At 36.8% G+C, this 27,901-nt stretch overlaps 1 protein-coding gene across 1 annotated transcript; it reads right to left on the bottom strand.

The window, feature by feature from the left end:
• Window positions 451–27,863, bottom strand: INSL6 (insulin like 6). The gene is made up of 2 exons (XM_001926013.5): window positions 27,542–27,863; window positions 451–1,171 (listed from the first exon to the last, which is right to left on the bottom strand). Exons 1-2 carry the CDS (start codon window positions 27,819–27,821, stop codon window positions 810–812), a joined length of 642 nt encoding a protein of 213 aa, XP_001926048.1. The 5' UTR covers window positions 27,822–27,863; the 3' UTR covers window positions 451–809.

Below are 27,901 nucleotides of genomic sequence, written 5' to 3'. Positions count from 1 at the left end.
AGGCAATGCCAGATCCTTAACACACTGAGTGAGGCCAAGGATCAAACCTGTGTCTTCATGGATACTAGTCAGATTCATTTCCACTGAACCACGACGGGAACTCCTAAAGCTGTATTTCTAACAAGTTCCTAGGTGATGCTGACAGTGATAACAAGTGACCAAGCCAGAATAGAATTTCACATTATATCAGTACCTTTAAAGCAGATTATGCTGGAGAGATTTTACAACCTAAAGACACTCACTGAACTCTCTAAGTTCTCAACAGAAACTGTGAAAAGATTTCTGATTAGTTACCATAACAAAACACAAAGAATTAAAACCTACTATTATACTATTAATATACTATTAATAACCTACTATTACAGCATAAGAGCTCCTACTAGTAGTTGTTTAGTTATTTTTAAGTTGGTGGGACAGATGTATTGGCATACTGGAGTGAGCCTGATAGTCATGAGCACCAGTCTGTATGTTATACACATGGAATGAAGAACATTCCATAATTCATTTAAATGCAGCTTAAGAGAGTTTCAACCATAATCACAAAAATAAAAAGGTAACCCTTAGATGTCTACACAGAATTATAGATATGTCCAGTAACATCTTCTTGAAATATAAAAATATATGAAAAATGGGCATCAAAGAAAATAACGAGATTCTTATTGCCACCATAAAGTATTGTCAGGTGCTTGTAAATACATTCAGATATTGTGTACAGCAGGGAACCTACAAGGACAATTAGCAAAAAATAAAATAAAATAATAAGTAAAATATGTTAAGCTTTTATTAAGTTAGTATGATTCCTATGATGGTTAGTATATTTCAGTCACAATTGCTGATGCTTCTTTCTTTAAGTTTTTATAATCAATATATGGAAGACATGCAATACTAAGTTCTTCTTTTGTACATCCTTTTAGACAACATTTTTCTGAGTATCCTCTGCGTTTTCTTTGGGGATGATAGCCCCAAAACAAATTGCTTAAGGTTTTAAAATTGTTTGTGTTTTTCTTCTGAAATTCTACAATCTCACGAATATATGGATTGATGTCTTGTGTTGAGGAAAATATCTCTTGTCTTGTCTTAAAAGGCAAGTTGGCCTTTTTATACTGATATTCATGCAGTGACTTCATCTTTAAATTGTTTATTGCTTCTTCCTGAGAGGCAGAAGTAGAGACTGTTGAGAAATAAGAAAAAAATCCTACTTTATTAAAATCCTCCTTTAGCTGAAAATTTAATAACACTGTAATATTAAAGTCAGCTAATTTTTAGAAAAGTAATCACATTTTAACTAGTAAAATGGTTATTCAAAAGCAATGTGTGTATATATATATATTAATTAAAATAGATGTAGTGTTTTCCTTTAAGGCCTAGAAACTTGCACGTTTTTATGCAAAAAAAAATTTGAGTTATCACTCACATACCATACATTTCAGCATTTTAAAGTATACATCATATATTCACAAGGTTGTGCAACCATCACAACTACCTAATTCCAGAACATTTCTATTACCCCCCCCAAAGAACCCCACCCATTACCAGCCATTTCCTTCTTCCTCCATCCTCTGACAACTACTAATCTACTTTCTATTTCTAAGGATTTGCCAAAATCATACAATATGTAGCCACCTGTATTTGGTTTCTTTCACTAAGTATGTTTTCAAGGTTCAACCATGTTGTAGCATCTACCATTACTTTATTTATTTTATGGCTGAATAATTTTCCATTGTATGGATACATCACATTTTGTTTATTTATCAGTTGACAACCATTTGGACTGCTTCCACTATTTGGCTATTATGAAGAGCACTACTCTTAATGCTCACATACAAGTTTTTGTGTGAACATATTTTAAATTCTCTTGGGTATTACCAAGGACTAGAACTGTGGGATCATATGGTAAATCCGTTTAACTTTTATAGGAACCACTGAATTGTTTTCCACAGTGATTGCACCATTTTATAACTCTACCACTGATAATATTAAGGTTCCAATTGCTCCACATCTTCACCAACAATTGATATTTTCCATTTTTGAATACAGCCATCCTAATGGATGCAAAGTGGTATCCCACTGTTGTTTTGACATGCACCGACCTCATAACTAATGATGCTGAGCATTTTTCATGTGCTTATCATACACTCTCTTTGTAGAAATATCTATTCAAATCCTTTGACTGTTTTTAATTGGGCTATTTGTTTTTTCTTTTTATGGCAGCACCTGCAGCATATGGAAGTTCCCAAGCTAGGGGTCGAATCAGAACTGCAGTTGTCAGCCTACACCATAGCCATGGCAATGCGGGATCTGAGCCACATCTGCAACCTAGGCTGCAGCTTGTGGCAACGCTGGATCCTGAACCCACTGAGTGAGGCCAGGGGTCCAACCTGCATCCTCATGGACACTATGTAGAGTTCTTAAACTGCTGAGCCACAACAGGAACTCAAGTTATTTGTTTTTTATGTACATTTTATAATGAAGTGGTTAATAAAAGTGATTTTTGTTTTTGTTGAAATATAAATATATGGAGAAGTGGTGATACACTCAATGAAGTGATTGCTTCTGTTACATGCTCTTACTCAGTATTACTGATGAGAAATTAAAATATCAAAAGATAGTTACTTGGATGCTTGGTTTTCCATCATCTCCCTTGCCCATCTACAGCCCCATATGGGGGATATAGCTGTCTCTAGCCACTGCCATAGAGGCAGTTCTTAGTCAGCCATGTTTTGAACCATGAGACTCCACCCTATATCCACAGTGGAACACATGGGAGGTTGGTACCTGACCCCAAAGAAACCAACCTACTATAGAGGCCAGTAATCTATGTCACGTGAAAAATAAGTTGGCTCAGATTTCCTCTCTTTGAAATCAGAAGTAAAAAGTAATAAGAACAAGATGAATTAGAACCAAAACTTAAAGGATACTATGAAGCTTGTCATGACAAGTTAAAGCCAGAAAGGAACTTAGAGGAGAAAAGATTCAGAGAGGAAAAGTTACAAGTTTATTTTTAGAGCTGATGTGATTCCTTAGGCTTTCCAGAGCCTTTCCAGTTTCATTTATAGATTTTTTTTTATAATAACTATCCCTGAATTTTTTTCTTGAGGTGACACTTGCAGTTAGAGTCCTATTAGAACACTCTATAATAAATTTATGTTTAGTAACATGCATAAGCTTAAATGTGGAATGTCAAAATTTTATAATAGATATTAATCTATACTGAAGTAGTAAATAATATCATCTAAGACAGATAAATATGTTATAAGTTAAAATGTGTCACAATTAACAGAGTACAATGAAGGGAAAAAGTGATTTAGTTATCCAGTCAGGTTGAATAAAGGGCTTCTTGGAAAGATGTGTCATGTTCTGTCACCTAAAGGGAAAAAAAGGCAGACAGTAAGAAGGAAACTTTTTCATGAAATAAGGCAACTAGGGACTAGTTAATGAAAAGTGCATGTCAAATTGGGAAGGGAACCTAAAGGAAAACAAGAAAGATAAAAAATTAGTATTCAAATGAATGAATCTGAATAAGAGCAACAGAGATAAGACAAAGAAGTGAAGAGGAAAGAAATCAAATGAAATACAGAACAAAATATAAAGATTAGAAAATGAAAAGTTGGTTCTTTTAAAGCAGCAATTTAACTCTATCCAGACTAATCAAGAAAAAAGAAAGATGAAAAAGAACAAAATAAACTAGGGGGGAAAAGAACATTGCAGGGAGCCAAGAAGATATAAGGAACCAAGGAAGGGAGCTCCCCTGAACAGTGCAAGCTGAAGATGGGCTTCTGGTCAGGATAGAAGCCTGCCTGTATGGTGAAAAACTGAGGACAGGCTGAGGCCTGCCTGTATGGTGCAATCCTAGGGCAGGCCTCAGGTTACACAGCTCTCATGTTGATGTTGATGGGGAAGAATTGGGGCTTTCCTGGGAAAACAATTTCCATGTTTGCACTGGAGAACATGGATTGTTTCTCAGGTGACCTAGTCTTTCCTGTTGTTTTATTTGTTATTCAGTTTTTTCCTCAGTCTTTCCTGATTATTTACTTATTATTCTTATTTTCCATTCTTATTTTCCCATGGTGATTTGTGATTTAACAAAATTACAATAACAATATAATAAAAATTTCATTCTAAAGGACTTTCCCCTATTCAAGTCCAACTTAATTAACAACATAGTGTTTATCTACTAACTAGTTATACAGTAAACTTTAGAGTTAGGATTTTAATGAAGTTTATAAAAGTTAGACACATATTATTCATGGTCAAAGAAACCTAGCTATGAGAGTCATCCTTGATTTTAGAAACTTTTAAGTGATAGCTAACTGAAGTTGATTTTCTCACTCTGTCTCCCTGCCATGGACACTTTAAAGATAGGCACTAGTCTTAAGGCAAGATTTGTTGGGTCTGTAGCCTCTTCAGCTTGTAAAAATTGGCTGGCCTTGAGATGGTTTGTGCTGGGTCTCCTCTTTCCCACATGATATGTTGTGTCTGTTTGTCCTTGAATTGTACTCACTAAATTTAGTTAAGTTGAAGATTGTAAAACATGACGTATTGCTGCTGTAACATGTGATTAAAAAACAAAATCTAAAAGTTAACCAATGTACTTTTAACACTATGATGTAATCTGTAGTTAGAAACTGTCTATATAATCAACCACTTATGCCAATAAAATTTGAGCAGTCCAGCACCCTGAAAGAAGGGACAAAGAGGCTGTCACCGTGTGCATACGCCGATGCCACCCCTCTCCTTTCAGGATGTGCATTCCCTGGCTGCCAGAGCTGGATTCCGGCAGAACATAAAGACATAACTGAAGTTACTTTTATTAATGAATATTATGAATGCTCATATATTTAAAAATGAAGATTAAATGAATGAGTTCATAGAAAAACACAAGATTTATTAATTAGCACACAGAAAACTTAAATATACCAAAAATATTCAAAGAAATTATAAGGCAGAGTTATCACCTTCAAAAAATGATAGACATAGATGATTTTAGAGGTAGCTTCTACTTAGTTTTCAAGAATAGTAAATTCTTTTTTTCTGGCCACACCCATGGCATGTAAAAGTTCCCAGGCCAGGGGTTGAACCCACACTGCAGTTTCAACCTGTGCCACAACTTTGGCAACACCAGATGCGTAACTGTGCTACATGGGAACTTGCAAAAACAGTAAATTCTAATCATGTATGAATTGTTCCAGGAAAAGAAAAAAAGCACAAAAGATGCCCAGATCAATGTATGAAGTTAGTGTAAGTTTTATTCCCAAAATAGATAAGAACAATGAGTTTTTTTTAAAAAAAAACAGAGATGAAGAATACAATAACTTAAATGAAAAACACACTGGAAGTAATCAAACATACATTAAATAATACTGAGGAATGGATCAGTGATCTGTAAGACAGAGTAGTGGAAATCACTGCCACTGAACACAAAAAAGAAAAAAGAATGTAAAGGAATGAGTACAATTTAAGAGACCTATGGGCTACATCCAGCGCAATAATATTTGCCTCATTGGGGTCTCAGAAAGAAAAGAGAGAAAGAAAGAGGCAGAAAACATAACTGAAGACATAAAAGCTGAAAACTTCCCTAATCTGGTAAAGGAAGGAGTCACCCAATTCCAGAAAGCCCAAGAAGTCCCATATAAAGTTAACCCACAAAGAAATACAAGATGCATTGTAATTAAAAATTAAAGAAATTAAAGATAAAGAGAGAATATTAAAAGCAGCAAATGAAAAGTAACAAATAATACACAAGGGAACTCCCATAAGGATATCAGCTAATTTTCAGCAGAAACTCTGCAGGCCAGAAAGCAGTGGGAAGATACACTTGAAGCCATGAAAAGGAAAAACCTAAAGCTAAGAATATTCTACCTAGCAAGGCTCTTGTTCAGATTTGATGGAGAGATCAAAACCTTTATAAACAAGCAAAAGCTAAAAAAGTTCAGAACCACTAACCCACTTTACAACAAATGTTAAAGGAATTTCTCCAGGAAAAAGAGAAAAGTTCACAACTAGAAAAAAGGCTCACTAGTAAAGGCAAACATACAGTAAAGGTAGGAAATCATCCATGCACAAAGCTAGTAGGAAGGTTAAAAGACAAAAAGGGTAAAATCATCTACAGCCATAATAAGTAGTTAAGGGATTCTAAAAACAATTAGATGTAAAATATGACATCAAAAACTAGCCATGGGGGGTGGAGAGTATGAATTCAGGTTTTTTTTTTTTTAAAGCATGTGCAATTAAAAGGTCAGCAACTTAAAGTTATCATACATACATATATACGGGTGGGCAGGGAGGGAGGGAGAAAGAGAGTGCAATCTATACAAAAACTTCATGGTAACCACAAACCAAAAATCTATAATAGATATACACAGAAAAAGGAAAAGAGAATCCAAACATAACACTAAGTCATAAAATCACAAGAAAAGAACAAAAGATGGAAGAAAAGAAGACCGACAAAAACAACTGCCAAACAATTAACAAAATAGCAATAATAACTGTAATAAGAACACACATATTGATAATCACCTTAGATGGAAATAGACTAAATGCTCCAACCAAAAGACATAGGAGTGGTTGAATGAGTATAAAAACAGAACCTGTATATGGTCTATCAGAAACTCACTTCAGATCTAAAGACACTAGAGACTGAAAATGATGGGATGGAGACAGGTATTCCATTCAAATAGAAATCAAAAGAAAGCTAGAGCTGTAATACTTATATCAGACAAAACAGACTTTAAAATGAAGACTGTTACAGGAGACAAAGAAGGACATTACATAATGAGTAAGGGTTCAACCTGAGAAGATATACAATTGTAAACATGTATGCACCCAACATAGGAGCATCTAAATATACAAGGCAAATATTAGCAGACATAAAAGGAGAAATTGACAGTATCACGAAAATAGTAGGGGACTTTAACACACCACTTGCAGCAATGGAAGGCAGAAAATCAGTAAGAAATACAGGCTTTAAATGACACATTAGACCAGAAGGACTTAATTAGTATTGAAGGAATATTCTGCCTAAAAGCAACAGAGTACACATTTTTCTCAAGTGCATATGGAACAGTCTCCAGAACAGATTACATGCTGGGCCACAAAGCTAGTCTTGGTAAATTTAAGAAAATTAAAACCAGTGCAAGCATCTTTTCCAAACACAATGCTGTGAGATTAGAAATCAACTACAAGAAAAAAAAACTGTAAAATACACAAACACATAGAGGATAAACAATATATTATTAAACAAAAAAGGATCACTAAAGAAATCAGAGGAAATAAAAACATACAGAGAATCAAGTGAAAATGAAAACATGATGATCTGAAACCTATGGGAAGCAGCAAAAGCAGTTCCAAGAAGGAAGTTTATAGCAATACAAGCCTACCTCAGGAAACAAGAAAAATCTCAAATAAATAACATAACATTACATCTAAAGCAACTAGAGGAAGAAGAACAAGCAAAACCCAAAGTAAGTATAAGGAAAGAAATCATAATGATCAGAGCGGAGATAAATGAAACAGAAATGAAAAACAAAAAACAAAATATCAATGAAACTAAAAACTGGCTCTTTGAAAAGATCAACAAAATTGATAAAACCTTACCCAGACTCATCAAGAAAAAAAAGGAGAGAGCCCCAGACAAGAAAATTAGAAAAGAAAAAGAAGTTACAACTTGAAGCAAAGAAAGGACCATGAGAGACTACTACAGGTAACCATATGCCAATAAAATGGACAAACTAGAATAAATGGACAAATTATTGGAAAGGCACAATCTTCCCAGATTGAACCAGGAAGAAACAGAAACTTTGAACAGACCAATTATAAGTACTGAAATTGAATCTCTGATTTAAAAACTCCAAACAAGCACAAGTCAGGACTAGATGGCTTCACAGGTGAATTTTACCAAACATTTAGAGAAGAATTTATGTCTGTACTTCCAAAAAATTGCAAGGAGGGAACACTTCCAAACTCATACTATGAGGCCACTATCACCTTGATACTACAACCAGACTAAGCTATCACACACAAAAAAAGAAAACTACAGGCAGCATTCACCGGTGGCTCTGAGGGTTAAGAATCTAGCATTGTCATTTCTGTGGCTTGGATCACTACGTGGTACAGGTTGGACCTCTGGGCTGGAAACCTCCGCATGCCACAGACATGGGCAAAAAAAGTAACAGAACAAAACTACAGGCCTATATCACTAACATTTACATGAAAATACTCTACAATACACTAGCAAATCAAATCCAGCAAAATATCAAAAGGATCATACACCATGATGAAGTGAGATTTATCTCAGGGATGTAAGAATTTTTCAATATCCACAAATCATTAAGTGTAATATGACACATTTAACAAACTGAAAAGTAAATACCTTTTTGCCTCAATGGATGCAGATAAAACTTTTGATAAAATTCAGCATCCAGGAGTTCCCGTCGTGGCGCAGTGGTTAACGAATCCAACTAGGAACCATGAGGTTGCGGGTTTGATCCCTGCCCTTGCTCAGTGGGTTAACGATCCGGCATTGCCGTGAGCTGTGGTGTAGGTTGCAGATGCAGCTCGGATCCCGTGTTGGCTGTGGCTCTGGCGTAGGCTGGTGGCTACAGCTCATTCGACCCCTAGCCTGGGAATCTCCATATGCCGCTGGAGTGGCCCAAGAAATGGCAAAAAGACAAAAAAAATTTCAACATCCATTAATGGTAAAAAAATTCTCCAGAAAGTAGGCACAGAAGAAATTTACTTCAACATAATAAAGACTGCAAAACCATATAACATCAAAAAATGTGCAGAAGATCTAAACAGACAATTCTACAAAGAAGACATACAGATGGCCAAAAAACACATGAAAAGATGTTCAACATCACTCATTACAGAGAAATGCAAATAAAAACCACTATGAGGTACCACCTTACATCAGCCAGAATGGCCATCATTAAAAAGTCTACAAACAATAAGTGCTAGAAAGCGTGTGGAGAAAAAGGAACCCTATTACACTGTTGGTGGGATTGTAAATTGGTGCAACCATTGTGAACAACAGGATGGAGATTCCTCGGAAAACAAAAAATAGAACCACCATTTGATCCAGCAAAATCCCACTCCTGGGCATCCGTCCAGAGAAAACCATGACTTGAAAAGACACATGGACTACAATGTTCATGTCCATCAACAGAGGACTGGGTAAAGAAGATGTGGTACATATACACAATGGAATATTACCCAGCCATTTAAAGGAAAGAAACAACAGCATTTGCAGCAACATGGATGAACCTAGAAATTATCATGCTAAGTGAAGTCAGTCAGACAATGAGACACCAACATCAAATGCTATCACTTACATGTAGTATCTAAAAAAATGACACAATGAACTTCTTTGCAGAAGAGATACTGACTCACAGACTTTGAAAAACTTATGGTTTCCAAATGAGACAGGTTGGGGTGTGGGGGAATGCACTGAGGGTCTGGGATGGAAATGCTATAAAATTTGGTTGTGATGATTGTTGTACACCTATAAATGTAACAAAATTCATTAAGTAATTTAAAAAAAGAAAAAAGAAAGCTTAAGAAGGATACTATTTAATGATAAAAGGATCATTTCAAGAGGATAATTTTATACTCATCAACATATATGCACCTACTATAGGAGCACTCAAATACATAAAACAAAAAACAACTAGGAGAGAAATTGATGGGAATACAATGTAGGAGACATTAATACTCTACTCACATCAATGGACAGATCTTCTAGACAGAAAATCAATAAGGTAACAGAGATCTTAAATGACACAAAAGAAGAGTTAGGCTCAATTGATATTTTTAGGACATTACATCCACATAACCAGAATATAAATTCTTTTCAAGTGCTCATGGAACATTCTCTAGGGTTGACCACATACTAGAGCATAAAACTAACATAAAACAAAATTTCAGAGTATATAAATTATTTCAAGCATCTGCTCTGACCATAATGGCATGAAACTAGAAATGAACCACAGGAAAAAGAGAGAAAAAAATGACTACATTGAGACTAAACAACATGCTACTAAAAAACAAATGGCTCAAAGAAGAAATCAAAAAGGAAATTAAAAAAACACCCTGAGACAAATGACAGTGAAAACACAGTAATACAAAACCTATGGGAGCTGCAAAAGCAGTCCTTAGAAATTCATAGTGATACAGGTTTCCTTCAAAAAATAAGAAAATTCTCAAGCAACCTAACCTATCATTTAAAGATGCAGAAAAAGAACAAAAGCTAAAGTCAAAGTATAATAAAGATCAGAGAAGAAATCAATAAAATAGAGATAGAAAAAAATAGAAAAAAAATCAATAAAACCAAGAGCTGGTCCTTTGAAAGAGTAAACAAAATTGACAACCCTCTGGCACAGTTCACCAAGAAGAAGAGAGCGAGAACCCAAATAAACAAAATAGAAATGAAAAGGAGACCTCTCAACTGATACTGCAGAAATACAAAACTGTATGATACTGCAGAAACACAAAAACTATAAGAGAATAATATGAACAATTACATGCCAACAAATTTGATAACCTATCAAATTCCAAAGAAATGGACAACTTTCTAGAAACATACAGCTCATCAAAACTGAATCAAGAAAATAGATAATTTGAAGACCTATCACTAGAAGTGAAAGAGAATCTGTAATTAAAAAACTTTTCAAACTCAACTTGTCCAAAACTAAACTATTAATACTGTCCTCCAAACCTGTTCCACTTGTGTCCATTCCTATTTCAGCTGATAGTAATAACAATGAAAGATCAGAAAGAGAAATTAGAGAAACCATCCCATTTACCATTGCATCAAAAAGAATAAATACTTAGGAATAAACCTACCTAAAGAGATTACCTGTTATAAGACACTGATGAAAGAAATAAAAGGTGACACAAACAGATGGAAAGATATACCATGCCCTTGGATTGGAAGAATCAATACTGTCAAATAACTATACTACTAAAGGAAACCTACAGATTCAATGCAATCCTTATCAAATTACCAAGGACATTCTTGACAGAACTAGAACAAAATATTTTAAAATTTGTATGGAAACGCAAGACACCCAAAATAGCCAAAGCAATATTGAAAGAGAAAAATGGAACTGTAGGAATCAGGCTCCCTGACTTCAAACTACACTACAAAGCCAGAGTTATCAAAACGGTATGCTACTGTCACAAAAACTGAAATATAGATCAATGGAACCTGATAGAAAGCCCTGAAATAAACCCAAGCACCTAGGGTCAACTAATCTATGACAAAGAAGGCAAGAACATAGAGTGGAAGAAAGATAGTCTCTTCAATAAGTGGTGCTGGGTAAACTGGATAGTTATATAGGAAAGAAAGAAATTAGAACTCTCTCTAACACAATACACAAAAATAAACTCAAAATGGATTAAAGACTTTAAGGTAAGTCCAGATACTATAAAACTCCTAGAGGAAAACATAAGCAGCATGCTCTTTGACATAAATCACAGCAATGTCTTGTTTGATCCACTTCCTAGAATAATGACAATGAAAAATAAACCAATGGAAATGAATTAAACTCAATAGCTTTTGTACAGCAAAGGAAACCATTAAAAAATGAAAAAACCCACAAAATGGGAGAAAATCTTTGCAAATGATGCAACAGAAAAGAGCCTAATCTCCAATTTATACAAACAGCTCATACAACTCAACATCAAAAAAAAAAAAAAAAAAAAAAAAAAAAAACCAGAGCGAGAGGAGGCAAGATGGTGGAAGAGTAGGGGGACATGCTCACCCTCTCCCACAAACACACAAAAAAAAACCCCCACATCTACAGGTTAAATGACTCACACAGAACAGCAATCAATCACTGGCAGAAGAACCTCAACTCCAACAATGGCAAGAATCTCATGACGTTACTAGGTAAAACAAGAGAAAAGAGGAGAGTGAGAGAAGGTGAATCCGAACTGGACAGGTGCTCCCAAAAGGGGACTGTGGAGGAGAAAGGGATCCCACACCCTGGAAAGTCACCTACTCGACGGAAATATCAACCGAATCGGAGGAATCTCCAGATGCAGAGAAGAGTTCAGCAGTAAGTCAGAGTTCTGAAAAGCAGAGCAAGAAGCAAATAGATCATCTGAACTACTGGCACAGTCACCAAAAATTGAGACACTTGGGTGGGGGCTGGGCACCGAGACCTCGGCTCCAGAGGTTAGTCCCAGGGAATGGGCTGGGGTGGGTGGAGCAGAGACTGCCTGGGGGGTCTAGGAACCTGTGTGTCAAGTTTGATGGGGCAGAGACTGCCTGGGAGACTAGAAAGCAGAGCATCGTGGGGGGAGGGAGCAATACGCTAAGGGCGGGGAAGTGGAAAGCCACATCAAAGGGAACCTGGGAGAAGAGCTGGATCTGCGCCAGTGTTGGGAAGGGAGAGAAGAAGGGGTGGGCCACCACAGAATACTCCCCATGCCACAGCGAGCTCACTGGCCTGCCAGCTATCAGAAAGCTGTGCTTCCCAGTGCACTGCCCCCCCACCCCTTATGTATGCACCAGACCTGGGGCTGCCTGCCATCCCAGAGGGCTGGCCTCAACAATTGCTGGAAGCCTATCACCGCAGGGGCTGTCCCTGCCCTGGCCTGCTTGCCCTCTGGAGGGGCTACACCCCCACAGAGTAGCACCAAACACTGCCAGCCCCCGGGAAAAGGCCTGCAGCCTAGAAAAGCTAGAACAAGCTTGGCCGGGCCGTGAAAAGATCTGTCTACATTCTCAGCCAGTCCTTCCGAGTTGGGCTGCCCTGGGGAAGAGCCTCTTGGGTTCTCAGTGGCCCAGCTAGCCACTCCAGCCCTCGGGGGGGTGCCACACTCCTGTGGAACAGCTGCCCAGCACTGCCATCCCCCTGCAAGAGCCCTTGCAGCCCAGAAAAGCTAGAACAAGCTCGGCTGGGCCATGAAAAATCTGCCTACGTTCTCAGGCAGTCCTTCCAAGTTGGGCTGCCCTGGGGAAGAGCCCCTTGGGTTCTCAGTGGCCCAGTTAGCTGTTCCAGCCCTTGGGGGGTGCTAAACTCCTGCAGAACAGCTGCCCAGCACCACCACCCCCTGCAAGAGCCCCACAGCCTAAAAACACCAGAGCAAGCTCTGCCCACTCAAGTGAAATCTGCTTCCATCATGGTGTGGACCTCCCAGTCCTGTCTGCCCTCAGGAAGTCCTCCTTTGCTTCAAAGAGACCCTGTTAGCCCCGCCCACTCTCTAGAAAAGCCACACTGCCTCAAAGAAGACTGACCAACAATGCCAGCCCTCAGGAAATATTCCACAGCAGTGACAAGGCAAACACTGCCTGGCCACGGAGAGTACAACTCCACCAAGAAAAAGTAAACAAGCAAGATGAAGAAGCTGAGAAACCACCCCCAGTTAAACCAACAGGAGAACTCACCTAAAGCAGTCAACAATGAAACAGATCTCTGCATTCTGACAGACCTGGAGTTCAAAAGAGAAATAGTGAAAATACTGAAGGAATTAAGGGAAGATATGAACAGTAATGCAGACACCCTCAGAAAGGAACTAGAAAATATAAGGAAGAGCCAAGAAAAACTAGAACATTCATTTGCAGTGATATAAACTGAACTAAGGGCAGTAAAAACCAGAATGAATAATGCAGAAGAACGAAACAGTGATTTGGAAGATAGAATAATGGAAATCACCCAATCAGGTCAGCAGACAGAAAACCAAATCAAAAAACATGAAAGCAATATAAGAGGCCTATGGGATAATATAAAGCGGGCCAATCTAAGCATAATAGGAATTCCAGAAGGAGTAGAAAAAGATAAGGTGGTGGAAAATATAGTTGAAGAAATTATCGATGGAAACTTCCCAAATCTAAAGGATACTGAGTTCAAGATACAGGAAGCACAGAGGGCCCCAAACAAGTTGAACCCAAACAGACCCACACCAAGACACATTATAATAAAAATGGCAAAAGTTAGTGATAAAAGAGAGGATCCTAAAGGCAGCAAGAGAAAAGCAGAATGTTACCTACAATGGAACCCCCATAAGGTTATCAGCTGATTTCTGTACAGAAACACTACAGGCCAGGAGGGAATGGCAAGAGATATTTAAAGTGCTAAAAGGAAAAAATATGCAACCTAGAATACTCTATCCAACAAAAATGTCATTTAAAATAGAAGGGGAAATAAAATTTTTTTCCAACAAACAAAAGCTAAAAGAATAAAGCAATACAAAACCCAGGCTTAAAGAAATACTGAAAGGGCTTCTCTAAACCAAAAAGAAAGGAAGGAAAGAAAGGAAGGAAAAAGAAAAAAAAAAGAGGAAGAACTAGGATTGAGGAAACCACAATCAGAGAGCAGTCACTCAAATAAGCCAGCATACAGATTTAATCATGAACATGCTTCAAACAAAATAAAATTAAAAAGAAAAAAAGAGTCGTCAAAATCATAAAATGTGGGCAAGGGATGTTAGGAAATAATAGACCCCTTTTTTGTTTGTTTGTTTGTTCCTCTTCTTAATTTTAGTATAGTAATGAAGTGTTTGAACCTACAAGACCAATCAGGCTAAAACACACAATAATAGGAAGGGGTTAGCATACTTAAAAAACAGGGCAACCACAAGCCAAAACCAAACACTGCATTCGCAAAAAATGAAAAAAAAAAAAAAAACCAAAAAAACAACAACACTCAAGCAGATAATAACCAGAGACCATCCAACCAAAAAAACAAAGGAATAATGGAGAACCATAGAATCAACTGGAACACGAGGTTCAAATGGCAATAAATAATCATCTATCAATTATCACCTTAAATGTCAGTGGACTGAATGCTCCAATCAAAAGACACAGAGTGGCTGAGTGGATAAAAAGGCAAAAACTTTCAATATGCCACATACAAGAAACTCACCTTAGGACAAAGGATACATATAGATTGAAAGTGAAAGGGTAGGAAAAAAAATATTTCATGCCAATAGACATGACAGGAAAGCAGGAGTTGCAATACTCATAACAGACAACATATACTTTTAACAAAAGACATAAAGAAACACAAAGAAGGACACTATTTAATGATTAAGGGATCCATCCAAGGAGAGGATGTTACTATCATCAACACATATGCCCAAAATACAGGAGCACCCAGATACATACAACAAATATTAACAGACATAAAGGGAGATATTGATGAGGATAAATCATAGTAGGAGACCTTAATACCCCCCTCACATCAATGGACAGATCCTATAGACAGAAAACCAATAAAGCAACAGAGATCCTAAAGGAAACAATAGAAAAGTTAGACTTAATTGACATCTTCAGGACACTACATCCAAAAAAGTCAGAATGGAACATGGAATATTCTCAAGAATTGACCACATATTGGGACACAAAGCTAATCTCAACAAATGTAGGAGCATAGAAATTATTTCAATTATGTTCTCTGACCACAATGCCATGAAATTAGAAATCAACCATGGGAAAAGAAATGAGAAAAAACCTACTACATGGAGACTCAACAACATGCTACTAAAAAACCAATGGGTCAATGAGGAAATCAAGAAGGAAATTAAAAACTACCTTGAAACAAATGATAATGAAGACACAACCTCTCAAAATCTAAGGGATGCTGCAAAAGCAGTGCTCAGAGGGAAATTTATAGTGATACAGGCCTTTCTCAAAAAAGAAGAAAGATCCCAAATTGACAACTTAACCCTCCACCTAAAGGAATTAGAAAAGGAAGAACAAAAAAGACCTAAAGTCAGCAGAAGGAAGGAAATTATAAAGAGCAAAGAAGAAATCATTAAAATACAGATTCAAAAAACAATAGAGAAAATTAATAAAATTAAGAGCTGGTTCTTTGAAAAGGTAAACAAAATTGACAAACCCCTGGCCAGACTCACTAAAAAGAGGAAAGAACTCAAATAAACAAAATTATAAATGAAAAGGAGAAATCACAATGGATACTGCAGAAGTACAAAAAACCACAAGAGAATACTATGAACAACTATATGCCAGCAAATTTGACAATCTGGAAGAAATGGACAATTTTCTAGAATGCCACAGCCTGCCAAAACTGAATCAAGAGGAAACAGACCAATCACTAGAAATGAAATTGAAGAGGTCATAAAAACACTCCCTAAAAATAAAAGTCCAGGACCAGATGGCTTCATAGGTAAATTCTATCAAACATATAAAGAGGATCTGGTGCCCATCCTCCTTAAACTCTTTCAAAAGGTTGAAGAAGAAGGAGTACTCCCAAAGACATTCTATGATGCCACCATCAACCTAATTCCAAAACCAGACAAAGATACCACCGAAAAAGAAAACTATAAGCCAATATCTTTGATGAATATAGATGCAAAAATTCTCAACAAAATCTTAGCCAACCGAATCCAATAACATATCAAAAAAATCATACACCATGACCAGGTAGGGTTCATCTCAGGTTCACAAGGATGGTTCAACATACACAAATCAATTGTCATATACCACATTAACAAAACAAAAGTCAAAAATCATATGATCATCTCAATGGGTGCAGAAAAAGCATTTGACAAAGTCCAACATCCATTCATGATCAAGACCCTTGCCAAAGTGGGTATAGAGGGAACATTCCTGAACATAATCAAAGCCATTTATGACAAACCCACAGCAAATATGATACTCAATGGGGAAAAACTGAAAGCCTTCTCACTCAAATCTGGAACAAGACAGGGATGTCCACTCTCACCACTGCTCTTCAACATAGTTTTGGAAGTCCTAGCCACAGCAATTAGGCAAACAAAAGAAATAAAACTCATCCAAATAGGAAGAGAAGAGATAAAACTGTCACTGTATGCAGATGATATGATACTATACATAGAAAACCCTAAGGACTCAACCCAAAAACTACTTGAACTGATTAATAAATTCAGCAAAGTAGCAGGATATTAGATTAACATTCAGACTTCAGTGGAATTTCTGTATACCAGCAATGAAATATGAGAAAAGGAATACAAAAATACGATACTTTTAAAATGGCACCTCACAAAATCAAATACCTCAGAATACACCTGACCAAGGAGGTAAAGGATGAGGTATATGCCGAGAACTATAAAACTTTAATCAAAGAAATCAAGGAAGATGTAAAGAAATGGAAAGATATTCTATGTTCATGGATTGGAAAAATCAATATTGTAAAAATGGCCATACTACCCAAAGCAATCTACAGATTCAATGCAATCCCTATCAAATTACCCAGGACATTTTTCACAGAACTAGAACGAACAATCAAAAAATTTATGTGGAACAACAAAAGACCCAGAATTGCCAAAGCAATCCTAAGGAACAAAAACCAAGCAGGAAGCATAATGTTCCCAGACTTCAAGAAATATTACAAAGCCACAGTCATCAAAACAGTGTGGTACCGGTATCAAAACAGAGACAGACCAATGGAAGAGAATAGAGAACCCAGAAATAAACCGTGACACCTATGGTCAATTAATCTTTGACAAGGGAGGCAAGAACATCAAATGGGAAAAAGAAAGTCTATTCAGCAAGCATTGCTGGGAAACCTGGACAGCTGCATGCAAAGCAATGAAACTAGAACACACCCTCACACCATGCACAAAAATAAACTCCAAATGGCTGAAAGACTTAAATATACGACAGGACACCATCAAACTCCAGAAGAAACATAGGCAAAACACTCTCTGACATCAACATCATGAATATTTTCTCAGGTCAGTCTCCCAAGGCAACAGGAATAAGAGCAAAAATAAACCAATGGGACCTAATCAAACTGAAAAGCTTTTGCACAGCAAAGGAAACCCAAAAGAAAACAAAAAGACAACTTACAGAATGGGAGAAAATAGTTTCAAATGATGCAACCGACAAGGGCTTAATCTCTAAAATATATAAGCAACTTATACAACTCAACAGCAAAAAAGCCAATCAATCAATGGAAAAATGGGCAAAAGACCTGAACAGACATTTCTCCAAGGAAGATATACAAATGGCCCGCAAACACATGAAAAAATGCTCAACATCGCCCAGTATAAGAGAAATGCAAATCAAAACTACCATGAGATACCACCTCACACCAGTCAGAACAGCCATCATTAATAAGTCCACAAATGGGAGTTCCCGTCGTGGTGCAGTGGTTAACGAATCCGACTAGGAACCATGAGGTTGCGGGTTCGGTCCCTGCCCTCACTCAGTGGGTTAACGATCTGGCGTTGCCGTGAGCTGTGGTGTAGGTTGCAGACACGGCTGGGATCCTGCGTTGCTGTGGCTCTGGCGTTGGCCGGTGGCTACAGTTCTGATTCGACCCCTAGCCTGGGAACCTCCATATGCCATGGGAGCGGCCCAAGAAATAGCAAAAAAAAAAAAGTCCACAAATAACAAGTGCTGGAGGAGTTGTGGAGAAATGGGAACCCTCCTTCACTGTTGGTGGGAATGTAAACTGGTACAGCCACTATGGAGAACAGTTGGGAGATACCTTAGAAATCTATACATAGAACTTCCATATGACCCCACAATCCCACTCTTGGGCATCTATCTGGACAAAACTCTACTTAAAAGAGACACATGCACCCGCATGTTCATTGCAGCACTATTCACAATAGCCAGGACATGGAAACAACCCAAATGTCCATCAACAGATGATTGGATTTGGAAGATGTGGTATATATACACAATGGAATACTACTCAGCCATAAAAAAGAATGACATAATGCCATTTGCAGCAACATGGATGGAACTAGACTCTCATACTGAGTGAAATGAGTCAGAAAGACAAATACCATATGATATCACTTATAACTGGAATCTAATATCCAGCACAAATGAACATCTCCTCAGAAAAGAAAATCATGGACTTGGAGAAGAGACTTGTGGCTTCCCAACGGGAGAGGGAGGGAGTGGGAGGGATCAAGAGCTTGGGGTTATCAACACAACTTAGAATAGATTTACAATGAGATCCTGCTGAGTAGCATTGAGAACTATGTCTAGATACTCATATTGCAACAGAACAAAGGATGGGGGGAAAAATGTATACATGTAAGAATAACTTGATCCCCATGCTGTAGGAAAAAATTTTAAAAAATTTTAAAAAATAGAAAAACAAACAAACAACAAAACAAACAATCCAATTGAAAAATGGGCAGAAGACCTAAAAAGACATTTCTCCACAGAAGACATGCCGTTGGCCAGTAGGGATATGAAAAAATGCTCAATATCACTAATTACTAGAGAAATGTAAATCAGAACTCCATGAGGTACCACCTCACACCAGTCAGAATGGCTGTCATTAACAAATCAACAAATACGAAAGCTGGAAAGGGTGTGGAGAAAAGGGAACCTCTTACACTGTTGGTGGGAATGTAAACTGGTGCAACCATTATGGAAAACAGCTTTTTCCTCAGAAAACTAAATATAAAAGAAGTACCTTATGACCCACTCCTGGGCATATGTCTGAACAAAACTATGACTCAAAAAGATGCATGCACCCCTATGTTCACTGCAGCACTGTTCACAATCGCCAAGACATGGAAGCAACCTAAATGGCCATTGACAGATGAACGGATTAAGAAGATGTGGTACATATGTACAATGGAATATTGCTCAGCCATTAAAAAAAGGACAAAATAATGCCACTTGCAGCAACATGGATGCAACTAGAGATTCTCAGACTAAGAGAAGTAAGAGAATGACAAATACCGTATATCACTTATATGTGAAATCTAAAATATGGAACAAATGATCCTTTCTACAAAACAAAAACATATCATGGACATGGAGAGCAGACTTGTGGTTTCCAAGGGGGATGGGGGAAGATGTGGGATGGATGGGAAGTTTGGGGTTGGTAGGTATGAACTATTACATTTAGAATGGATAAGCAATAGGGTCCTACCATATAGCACAGGGAACTCTGTACAATCTCTTGGGATAGAACATGATGTAATACAGTATGATAAAAAGAATATACACACACACATATATAAGACTGGGCCACTCTGCTTTACAGCGGAAATTGATACAACACTGTAAATCAATTACAATGAATATAAACAAGTTCTCCTTTAAAGATAAAACATTCTGTTATCACCACTATTTAACAGCTGTAGTTGTCAATGCTATAAGGGAAAAAAAGAATAGCATAAAGTTTCGAACATAACTGATAAAAGTATCATTTACAAATGATGAAAAAATAAATATAAACAAACTATTAGAACTCAAGATAATTATCAGCATAATTACTAAAGATCACATATAAAAATCTATTGCATTTCTTTAACCAACAATCACTAACTAGAAAATATAATTAACAAATATTTGCAATAGCAACAAAAATAAAGAATTAGGCATTAACTTAACCAACAATACAGAAAGTATCCACAGAGAAAACTTTAAAATTCTAACAATAAAATACAAAGATATTCCATGTTTTTGGTCAGGATGACTTTTTGTTAAAAAGATTTCAATTCTCTTCAAATTATTCTATATATTCCATAAGTCCCACTTAAAGTTCCAGATGTATTTTGTAAAAAAAATCAGTAAACTCATTCTTAAATATATATGGAAGGATAAAGGTTGAGGTTTAGCTTAGACAATATTAAGGAGGAAAAATAAACATTTGATACTTGTTCTCCCAGATAAATGACATCCTATAGAGTCACAGTAATAAAACGGTGTAGTAATGGCACAAGGTCAAACAAAAAGACCAACAGAATAGGAAGCTCGGACAAACTTAATAAACAATAAAAGTGGCTCTACAATCAATGGGGAAAAAAATGACTGTTCAGTAGATATTTTTCATGAAACTACTTCCTTATGTAGAGAAAAATAAGACATTAAGATAGTATCCCTAGCCAGAACAGAACTAAAAATGGGTCCCAGAAGAATTAAGGACCTGATGTGAAAAGCAAAGCCATAAAATTAACAGAGAGACAGAAAAGGACCTCTAAAAGTTTCAAAGGTATAAACAATAAGGCAAAAACACTTATGACCTAATTGTATAAAAATTAAGGCTTTCTGTCAAACACCACCAGTAGACAGATGACAGAATGGGAGAATATATGTATATAATATCTAAAATCAACAACTGGTTACTACTGTATCTAGATTTCAAATAACTCTTATAAATCACCTGGAAGATGACAATTACAACAAAAATGGGCAAAATACATAAACAGGAAACTCTGAGAAAAAAAGGAACCCAAAAGGCTAATATGTATATGAAGAGGTACTCAAATCCAGAGCAAATTAAGACAAAAATGAGATACCATCTCATGCTTATCAAATTGGCAGAAGTTAAAAATTATATAATGCTAATTCTTGGCATGGATACAAGAACATAGGAATCCTCATGCATTGAGTGGTGCAACTATTAATTGGTTCTTCAAAGCAATTCTGCAAAGCCATTCTGCAAAGCAAATCTGACATATCTCAAGCAAATTAAGCATACATATATTTTATAGCACAGAAATACCTGTGTTCACACAGGTCCATTAGGAGGCACATACATACAATGATCACTGAAGTGTTATTTATAATGGCAGGAAACTGAAGGCTATGTAGGTTAGATGTTTGTCACTGGGAGAAAGAATAAGAAAAAATATGAAGAATTCATACAAATATTATGTAGGAGTTTGAAGTAATGGGCTAAATGTTTATGTAACAACAATAAGATATATATCTTGGAGTTCCCGTCGTGGCGCAGTGGTTGGCATATCCGACTAGGAACCATGAGGTTGCGGGCTCGATCCCTGCCCTTGCTCAGTGGGTTAACGATCCGGCGTTGCCGTGAGCTGTGGTGTAGGTTGCAGAGGCGGCTCGGATCTTGCATTGCTGTGGCTCTGGCATAGGCTGGCGGCTACAGCTCCGATTCAACCCCTAGCCTGGGAAGCTCCATGTGCCACTGGAGCGGCCCAAGAAATGGCAAAAAAAAAAAAAAAAAAAAAAAAAAAAAGACAAAAAAAAAAGATATATATCTTAAATACCACTTAGATATATATTTAAATACATGCATAGAAATAATGCACAATTTACAAAAAAAATATAAACAAAATACATAATAAACGCAATGAAATGGCTGCCTATGGATAGGGGAAAATGGGCATGAAGAAAGTAGGTATGTGAAGACTAATCATCTTCTATCATACTGCAAAGTTTATGTTTATTGTCTGTCTTCACCTATTCTGTAGCTTCAGGAGGGCAGGGATCTTCACTGCCTCCTGAACGACCAGTTTCACTCTTATTGCCAAGCCCTATGAAGTATACCTAGGATACAACAGGCATGCAAATTTTGTTGAATTAATATGTAGAGAGAGGGAGTTAGCATGGCAAGTTGTAATAATGATATCTAAAAAACAAACAAAAATAAGAACAGATGAATGAAGACCAAGAATAGGGGAATACAACCTATCTAACTGGAATAGCAGTTGTGGATTACGATGAAACATTAATGGTTTCACCTGGCATTAAGAGTTAGGAAACACCATACTCAGCCAAAATTTAGAAACATGACATTAGCTTCATGGTGCCACATCCTGGGGTAGATCTCAGAGACAGGGCCCATATCTTCAGGATTCACTAAGAGGAAGCACAATTTCGTTTTTTTTCTTTTTACAATGGTGCCTATGGAAGTTCCCAGGCAAGAGGTCAAATTGAAGGGGCAGCTGCTGGCCTATGCCACAGCAACATCAGATCAGAGCAGCATCTGTGACCTACTCTGCAGCCTGAGGCAATGCCAGATCCCTAACCCACTGTCTGAGGCCAGAAATCAAGCCCTCATCCTCATGGAAACTATATTGGGTTCTTAACCCGCTGAGCCACAATGAGAAGAAGCACAGAATTTCAAATTCAAGTTATGTGTGAGCAGCTCTGAAAAATATCAGTGTACCAAACTATCTTATCCTATGTCTGACTCAAATAGATCAACAGGAGATTAAAACTGCTGATAATTGATTTGATTTAAGGCAGAAATACATCCTGCTAATACAAGATAAATAAAAATCAATCAACTTTTCAGCCATGTTCACATGTAAAAGAAATGGCATAATTACATGTTTATGTTGGAATTCTACATTGGAAACATATACTTCTCTAAAACTTCTACATTTGTCACTGGGGATCAATATGACAGATTAAATGTCATCTTTTCTTGTAGATTAATAATTGTTTAAATTTTAATACAAATTCATATTGACAACCTTAATTCATTTTTCATTCTTCCACATATTTTAAAAGAAGTATAGCTTTATTGCCACATGATGTTTCCACTTCAGCAAACTGTCCTTTACATATTTCCCATAGTAACATGGTTAATGAGTATGACAATTCTGAAATATTAGCCTATGTATTTTCATTTCCTACAAATTTCGTTTCATTGAAGATCCCTCCTCATTGAATGAATGACACTTACCCCTCCAGGGGAGTGTGAATAACATCCCAATGAGGGAGTCATTAATCAGCTCTGAATTTTAAAGTTGACTCCTCATTGTTAAGAGTCTCCAGAGCATGCTTTGCTGAGAAAAGGGTTCCAAACTATTTTTTAAATAACAAACTCAAGCTTGGATGTCTGAAGGTAAAATCTGACTATAGTACAGGTTATTGAGAGCACAGTATTTGACATGCGAGAAATGCGCACACAACATGAAGTACAAATGGAAGGTCTTCTCTGCACTTCTGGTAGAAAAGAATAACAAAGAAATAGAGAAGGGAACTAGAACTTTGTTACTCAAAAAGTGTAATCCAATTAACAGGAACAGCATCACCAGGGAACCTGTAAAAATGTAGACTCTGAGGCTTCAACCTAAGTATACTGAATTAGAATATGTATAATAAGAGTATTCCCCAAGTGATTTATATATGCATTAAGGTGAGAGTATCAGCTCAACTAAAACACAAGTGTAAGACTCTGAGGAGAGAAAATTCCTTCATTGTAAAAGCAGGATAAAGTGGGTTTGATGGTGGAAAATGATCAAGATTCAGTCTGATGGTTTCTATTGTTTCTGTCTTTAAAAGTTTTCATTCCCCTTACATGCAGCTGACATGATACTCTATATAGAAAACCAGAAAGACTCCATATAAAAACCATTAGAACTCATAAACGAATTCAACCAGATAGAAGGATACAAGATTAACAGAGAACTCTGTTGCACTTCCTTATACTAACAATGAAATATCAGAAAGTTAAAAAAAAATTCTTTTTACAATTGCATCAAAAAAATACCTAGGAATAAAGCTAACCAATAAAACACTGATTAAAAGGAAACTGAAACTTATCCAAGGAAATGAAAAGATACCCCTTGCTCTTGAATTGGAAGATTTAATATTGTTAAAATGGCATACCTAAAGCAATCCACAGATTTAATGTGATCCCTATTAAATTTCCCATGACATTTTTTACAGAACTAGAACAAATTATCTTAAAATTTATATGGAACCACAAAAGACTCAGAATTGCTAAATCAATCCGGAGGAAAAAGAACAAAACAGTAGGCATAACCCTCCCAGACTTCAGACAATACCATAAAGCTACAGTAATCAAAACAGTGTTGGAGTTACTGTAGTGGTGCAGTGGTTAACGAATCCGACTAGGAACCATGAGGTTGCGGGTTTGATCCCTGGCTTTGCTCAGTGGGTTAACGACCCAGCGTTGCCGTGAGCTGTGGTGTAGGTTGCAGACGTGGCTCGGATCCCGTGTTGCTGTGGCTCTGACATAGGCCGATGGCTACGGCTCCGATTCGACCTCTAGCCTGGGAACCTCCATATGCCACGGGAGTGGCCCAAGAAATAGCAAAAAAAGAAAACAAAAAAAAAACCAGTGTGGTATTGGCACAAAAACAGACACATAGATCAATGAGACAAAGTGTCCAGAAATAAGTCCACACACCTACAGTCAATTAATCTTTGACAAAGGAGGCAAGAATATACCATGGGGGAAAAGACAGTCTCTTCAGCAAGCAGTGTTGGGAAACCTGGACAGCCTCATGTAAATCAATGACATTAGAACATTCCCTCACACCATACACAAAAATAAAATCAAAATGGCTTATGTCTTCAACATATGACATAACACTATAAAACTCCTAGAAGAGAACATAGACAAAACATTCTCTTCCATAAATCACAGCAATGTATTCTTAGGCCAATCTACAAAGACAAAAGAAATAAAAGCAAAAATAAGTAAGTGGGACCTAATCAAACTGACAAGGTTTTGCACAGCAAAGGATACCGTAAACAAAACAAAAAGACAATCTACTGAATGGGAGAAAATATTTACAAACGATGTGCCTGACAAGGGATTAATTTCCAAAATACACAAAAAGCTCATATAGCTCAATAACAAAAAACAAACCACCCAACTAAAAATGGGCAGAAGTTCTAAATAGACAGTTCTCCAAAGAAGACATACGATTGGTCAATAGGCACATGAAAACGCATTTGACATCATTATTAAAGAAGTGCAAATCAAAACTACAACGAGGTATCACCTCACACCGGTCAGAATGACTATCATCAAAAAGTATACAAATAACAAATGCTGGAGAGGGTGTGGAGAAAAGGAAACCTCCTACATCCTGGAGGGAATGTAATTTGGTGCAGCTACTTGGACAAGAATATGGAGGTTCCTCAAAAAACTAAAAATAGAGTTGCCATATGATCCAGCAATTCCACTCTTGGGTGTACACTCAGAGAAAACTGTAATTTGAAAAGATATATGCAACCTAATGTTCATAGCAGCACTATTTACAATACCCAAGATAGGGAAGCAACCTAAGTGTCCATTGACAGATGAATGGATAAAAAAAGAGGTGGTATAAATATAAAATAGAATATTACTCAGCCAAAATAAGGAATGAGACAATGCCATTTGCAGCAATGTGGATGCAACTAGAGATTATCATACTAAGTGAATTCAAACAGAGAAAGACAAATATCATATGATTATCATTTACATGTGGAATCTAAAAAAATGGTACAAATAAATTATTTACCAAACAAATAGATGCACAGACAGAAAACAAGTTTATGGTTACCAAAGGGGAAAGGGGGGTAGGGATAAATTAGGTGTATGGGATTAACAGATATATATACTATGTATAAAATAAAGAACAAGGACTTACTTATAGCACAGGGAATTATATTCAATATCTTGTAATAACCTATACTGGAAAAGAATCTGAAGAAGTATGTATATATTTGCTGTACACCTGAAGCTAACACATTATAAATCAACTATATTTCAATAAAAAAGTTTTCATTCCCTTAGCAGCAATAATCTTGTTTCATTCATTCATTCTAAAAGAGTAAGTGTTTATCAGGACATAGGCAATATTTTATAATAACTTTAAATGGAGTATAATCTATAAAAATTTTGAATCACTATCTTGTCTACTTGAGACTAATAAAATATTGTAAACCTACTATACCTCAAAAAAAAAAAAAAGAATATGTGCTTATAATGTGCTAGGCAATGTTTTAGTTTGTTTCAGTCTTAAAACATTAGGGTCTTTGTTTTGGCATGATAGTCTACTCCTTTCCTTAATTTCAGAAATCTCGACATTTGCGAAATTTTTTTCCAAATAAAATCAATTGAATTACTACAGAAGGCAATAACTTCTATGACATGACACTCTGGGCAGTTTATAAAGTGCATCTTCTTTTAAAATGGCAAATGTATTAAGAGTAAAATGCATTAGTCACAAAATGTAAAAATATAGTTGGAAGATAGGGATGGATTGGAAATAAAAATATTTTCCTAAAGACTGCTTAAAATCACTAAGAATAAATTCGATATATAGTAAGCACATACCCTGTGCTCAGCTCTCTGCTAGGCATTTCAGATAAAAACATGTATGAGCTATCTCTATAATGTGGTATGATAAACAGGGCTGGTCTTAAGGGATTGAGACCTTCTGCTAGCAGACAGTACTTAGAAAGACCTTGCATTTTGTTTAATGCTCTATTACCCCAGTATTGAAGTTTTCAGTAATTTTATCTTTCGACTTCTAAGTGAGGTGTTAAGTACACGAACTTTTAAGTAAAGTCTGATAGGACAAAGGACTATGTGTGAGCAGAGGCGATATGCAAAAGAAAGTCAAAAAGCTTAAATTTTAGTCATTTTAATGGCCTTTTCCTGCTTTTTGAATAATAGGCCTTGCATTTTCATCTTGCACTGGCCAATTATGCACTTGTGGGGCCAATTATGTAGCAGGTCCTCATGATAGTTAAATAGAAATACGTGTTAGATATTGTGGTAAAATGGAGTATTTATGAAAGTGTAAGTGATGACTTCACAGGGAAAATTATACATAAATTAAGCTTTGAAGGACAAAATGGAGTGTGCCAGGTGACAAGGGCATTCCAGAAAGAGAAAGCTAGGAAAAGCATTCTTATACAAATGTCTAGGCTCATATGTGTACACTTATTTCCTCTAAGTAAAAAAAAAAAAAAAAAAAAAAAGCGTTATCGAGATTTTGTATATATATTAGGCACAAACTGCATTTCCTGAGGAAGTTCAACGCCTATCTGAGGATATTAGGGAATAAGCAATGCACAAAGATGAAAACACATGCCCTTGGTTTAGATTTTTACCTTGTCTTGAACCTCTTCCCCAGACCGAGAAAGTGGTTTGGGAGCTTTCCAACCGGTCGGGGATGAACGTTTCAACCTGCTCGGCTTGGGAAAGCAGGTGTGTGAGGGGGTTTTCCTCTTCAAACTGGCTCCAGCTAACATTGCCACAGAGTCTTACTATTTCTTTCAGTAAATGCCTGCCGCACAACTTCCTGGCTCTGCTAATGTCGTTCAGCTCACGGGAGAACCGAACCAGAGGAAGCCCAAGCCACAGCACACACAAGCCGAGGAGCCGCGGCATCCCTGAATCCCCAAGCCAAGTCCCTCGCGCTCCCTAACTGCCTTGTGCCAAGACCGCGCGTGCGCGCCTGGAGACCTTCT

This window comes from Sus scrofa, chromosome 1, assembly GCF_000003025.6.
Source record: "Sus scrofa isolate TJ Tabasco breed Duroc chromosome 1, Sscrofa11.1, whole genome shotgun sequence".
NCBI lineage: Eukaryota > Metazoa > Chordata > Mammalia > Artiodactyla > Suidae > Sus > Sus scrofa.
The sequence above is the reverse complement of the archived record's forward strand: the minus strand, read 5'-3'. Positions and strand labels throughout refer to the sequence as shown.

Excerpts from the sequence above, each read along its gene's own strand:
- INSL6 (XM_001926013.5), bottom strand. The coding sequence starts at position 27,821 with ATGCCGCGGCTCCTCGGCTTGTGTGTGCTGTGGCTTGGGCTTCCTCTG. Across the intron at positions 1,172-27,541 it reads GGGAAGAGGTTCAAGACAAG|TCTCTACTTCTGCCTCTCAG; the intron begins GTAAAAATCTAA and ends ATTTCTCAACAG.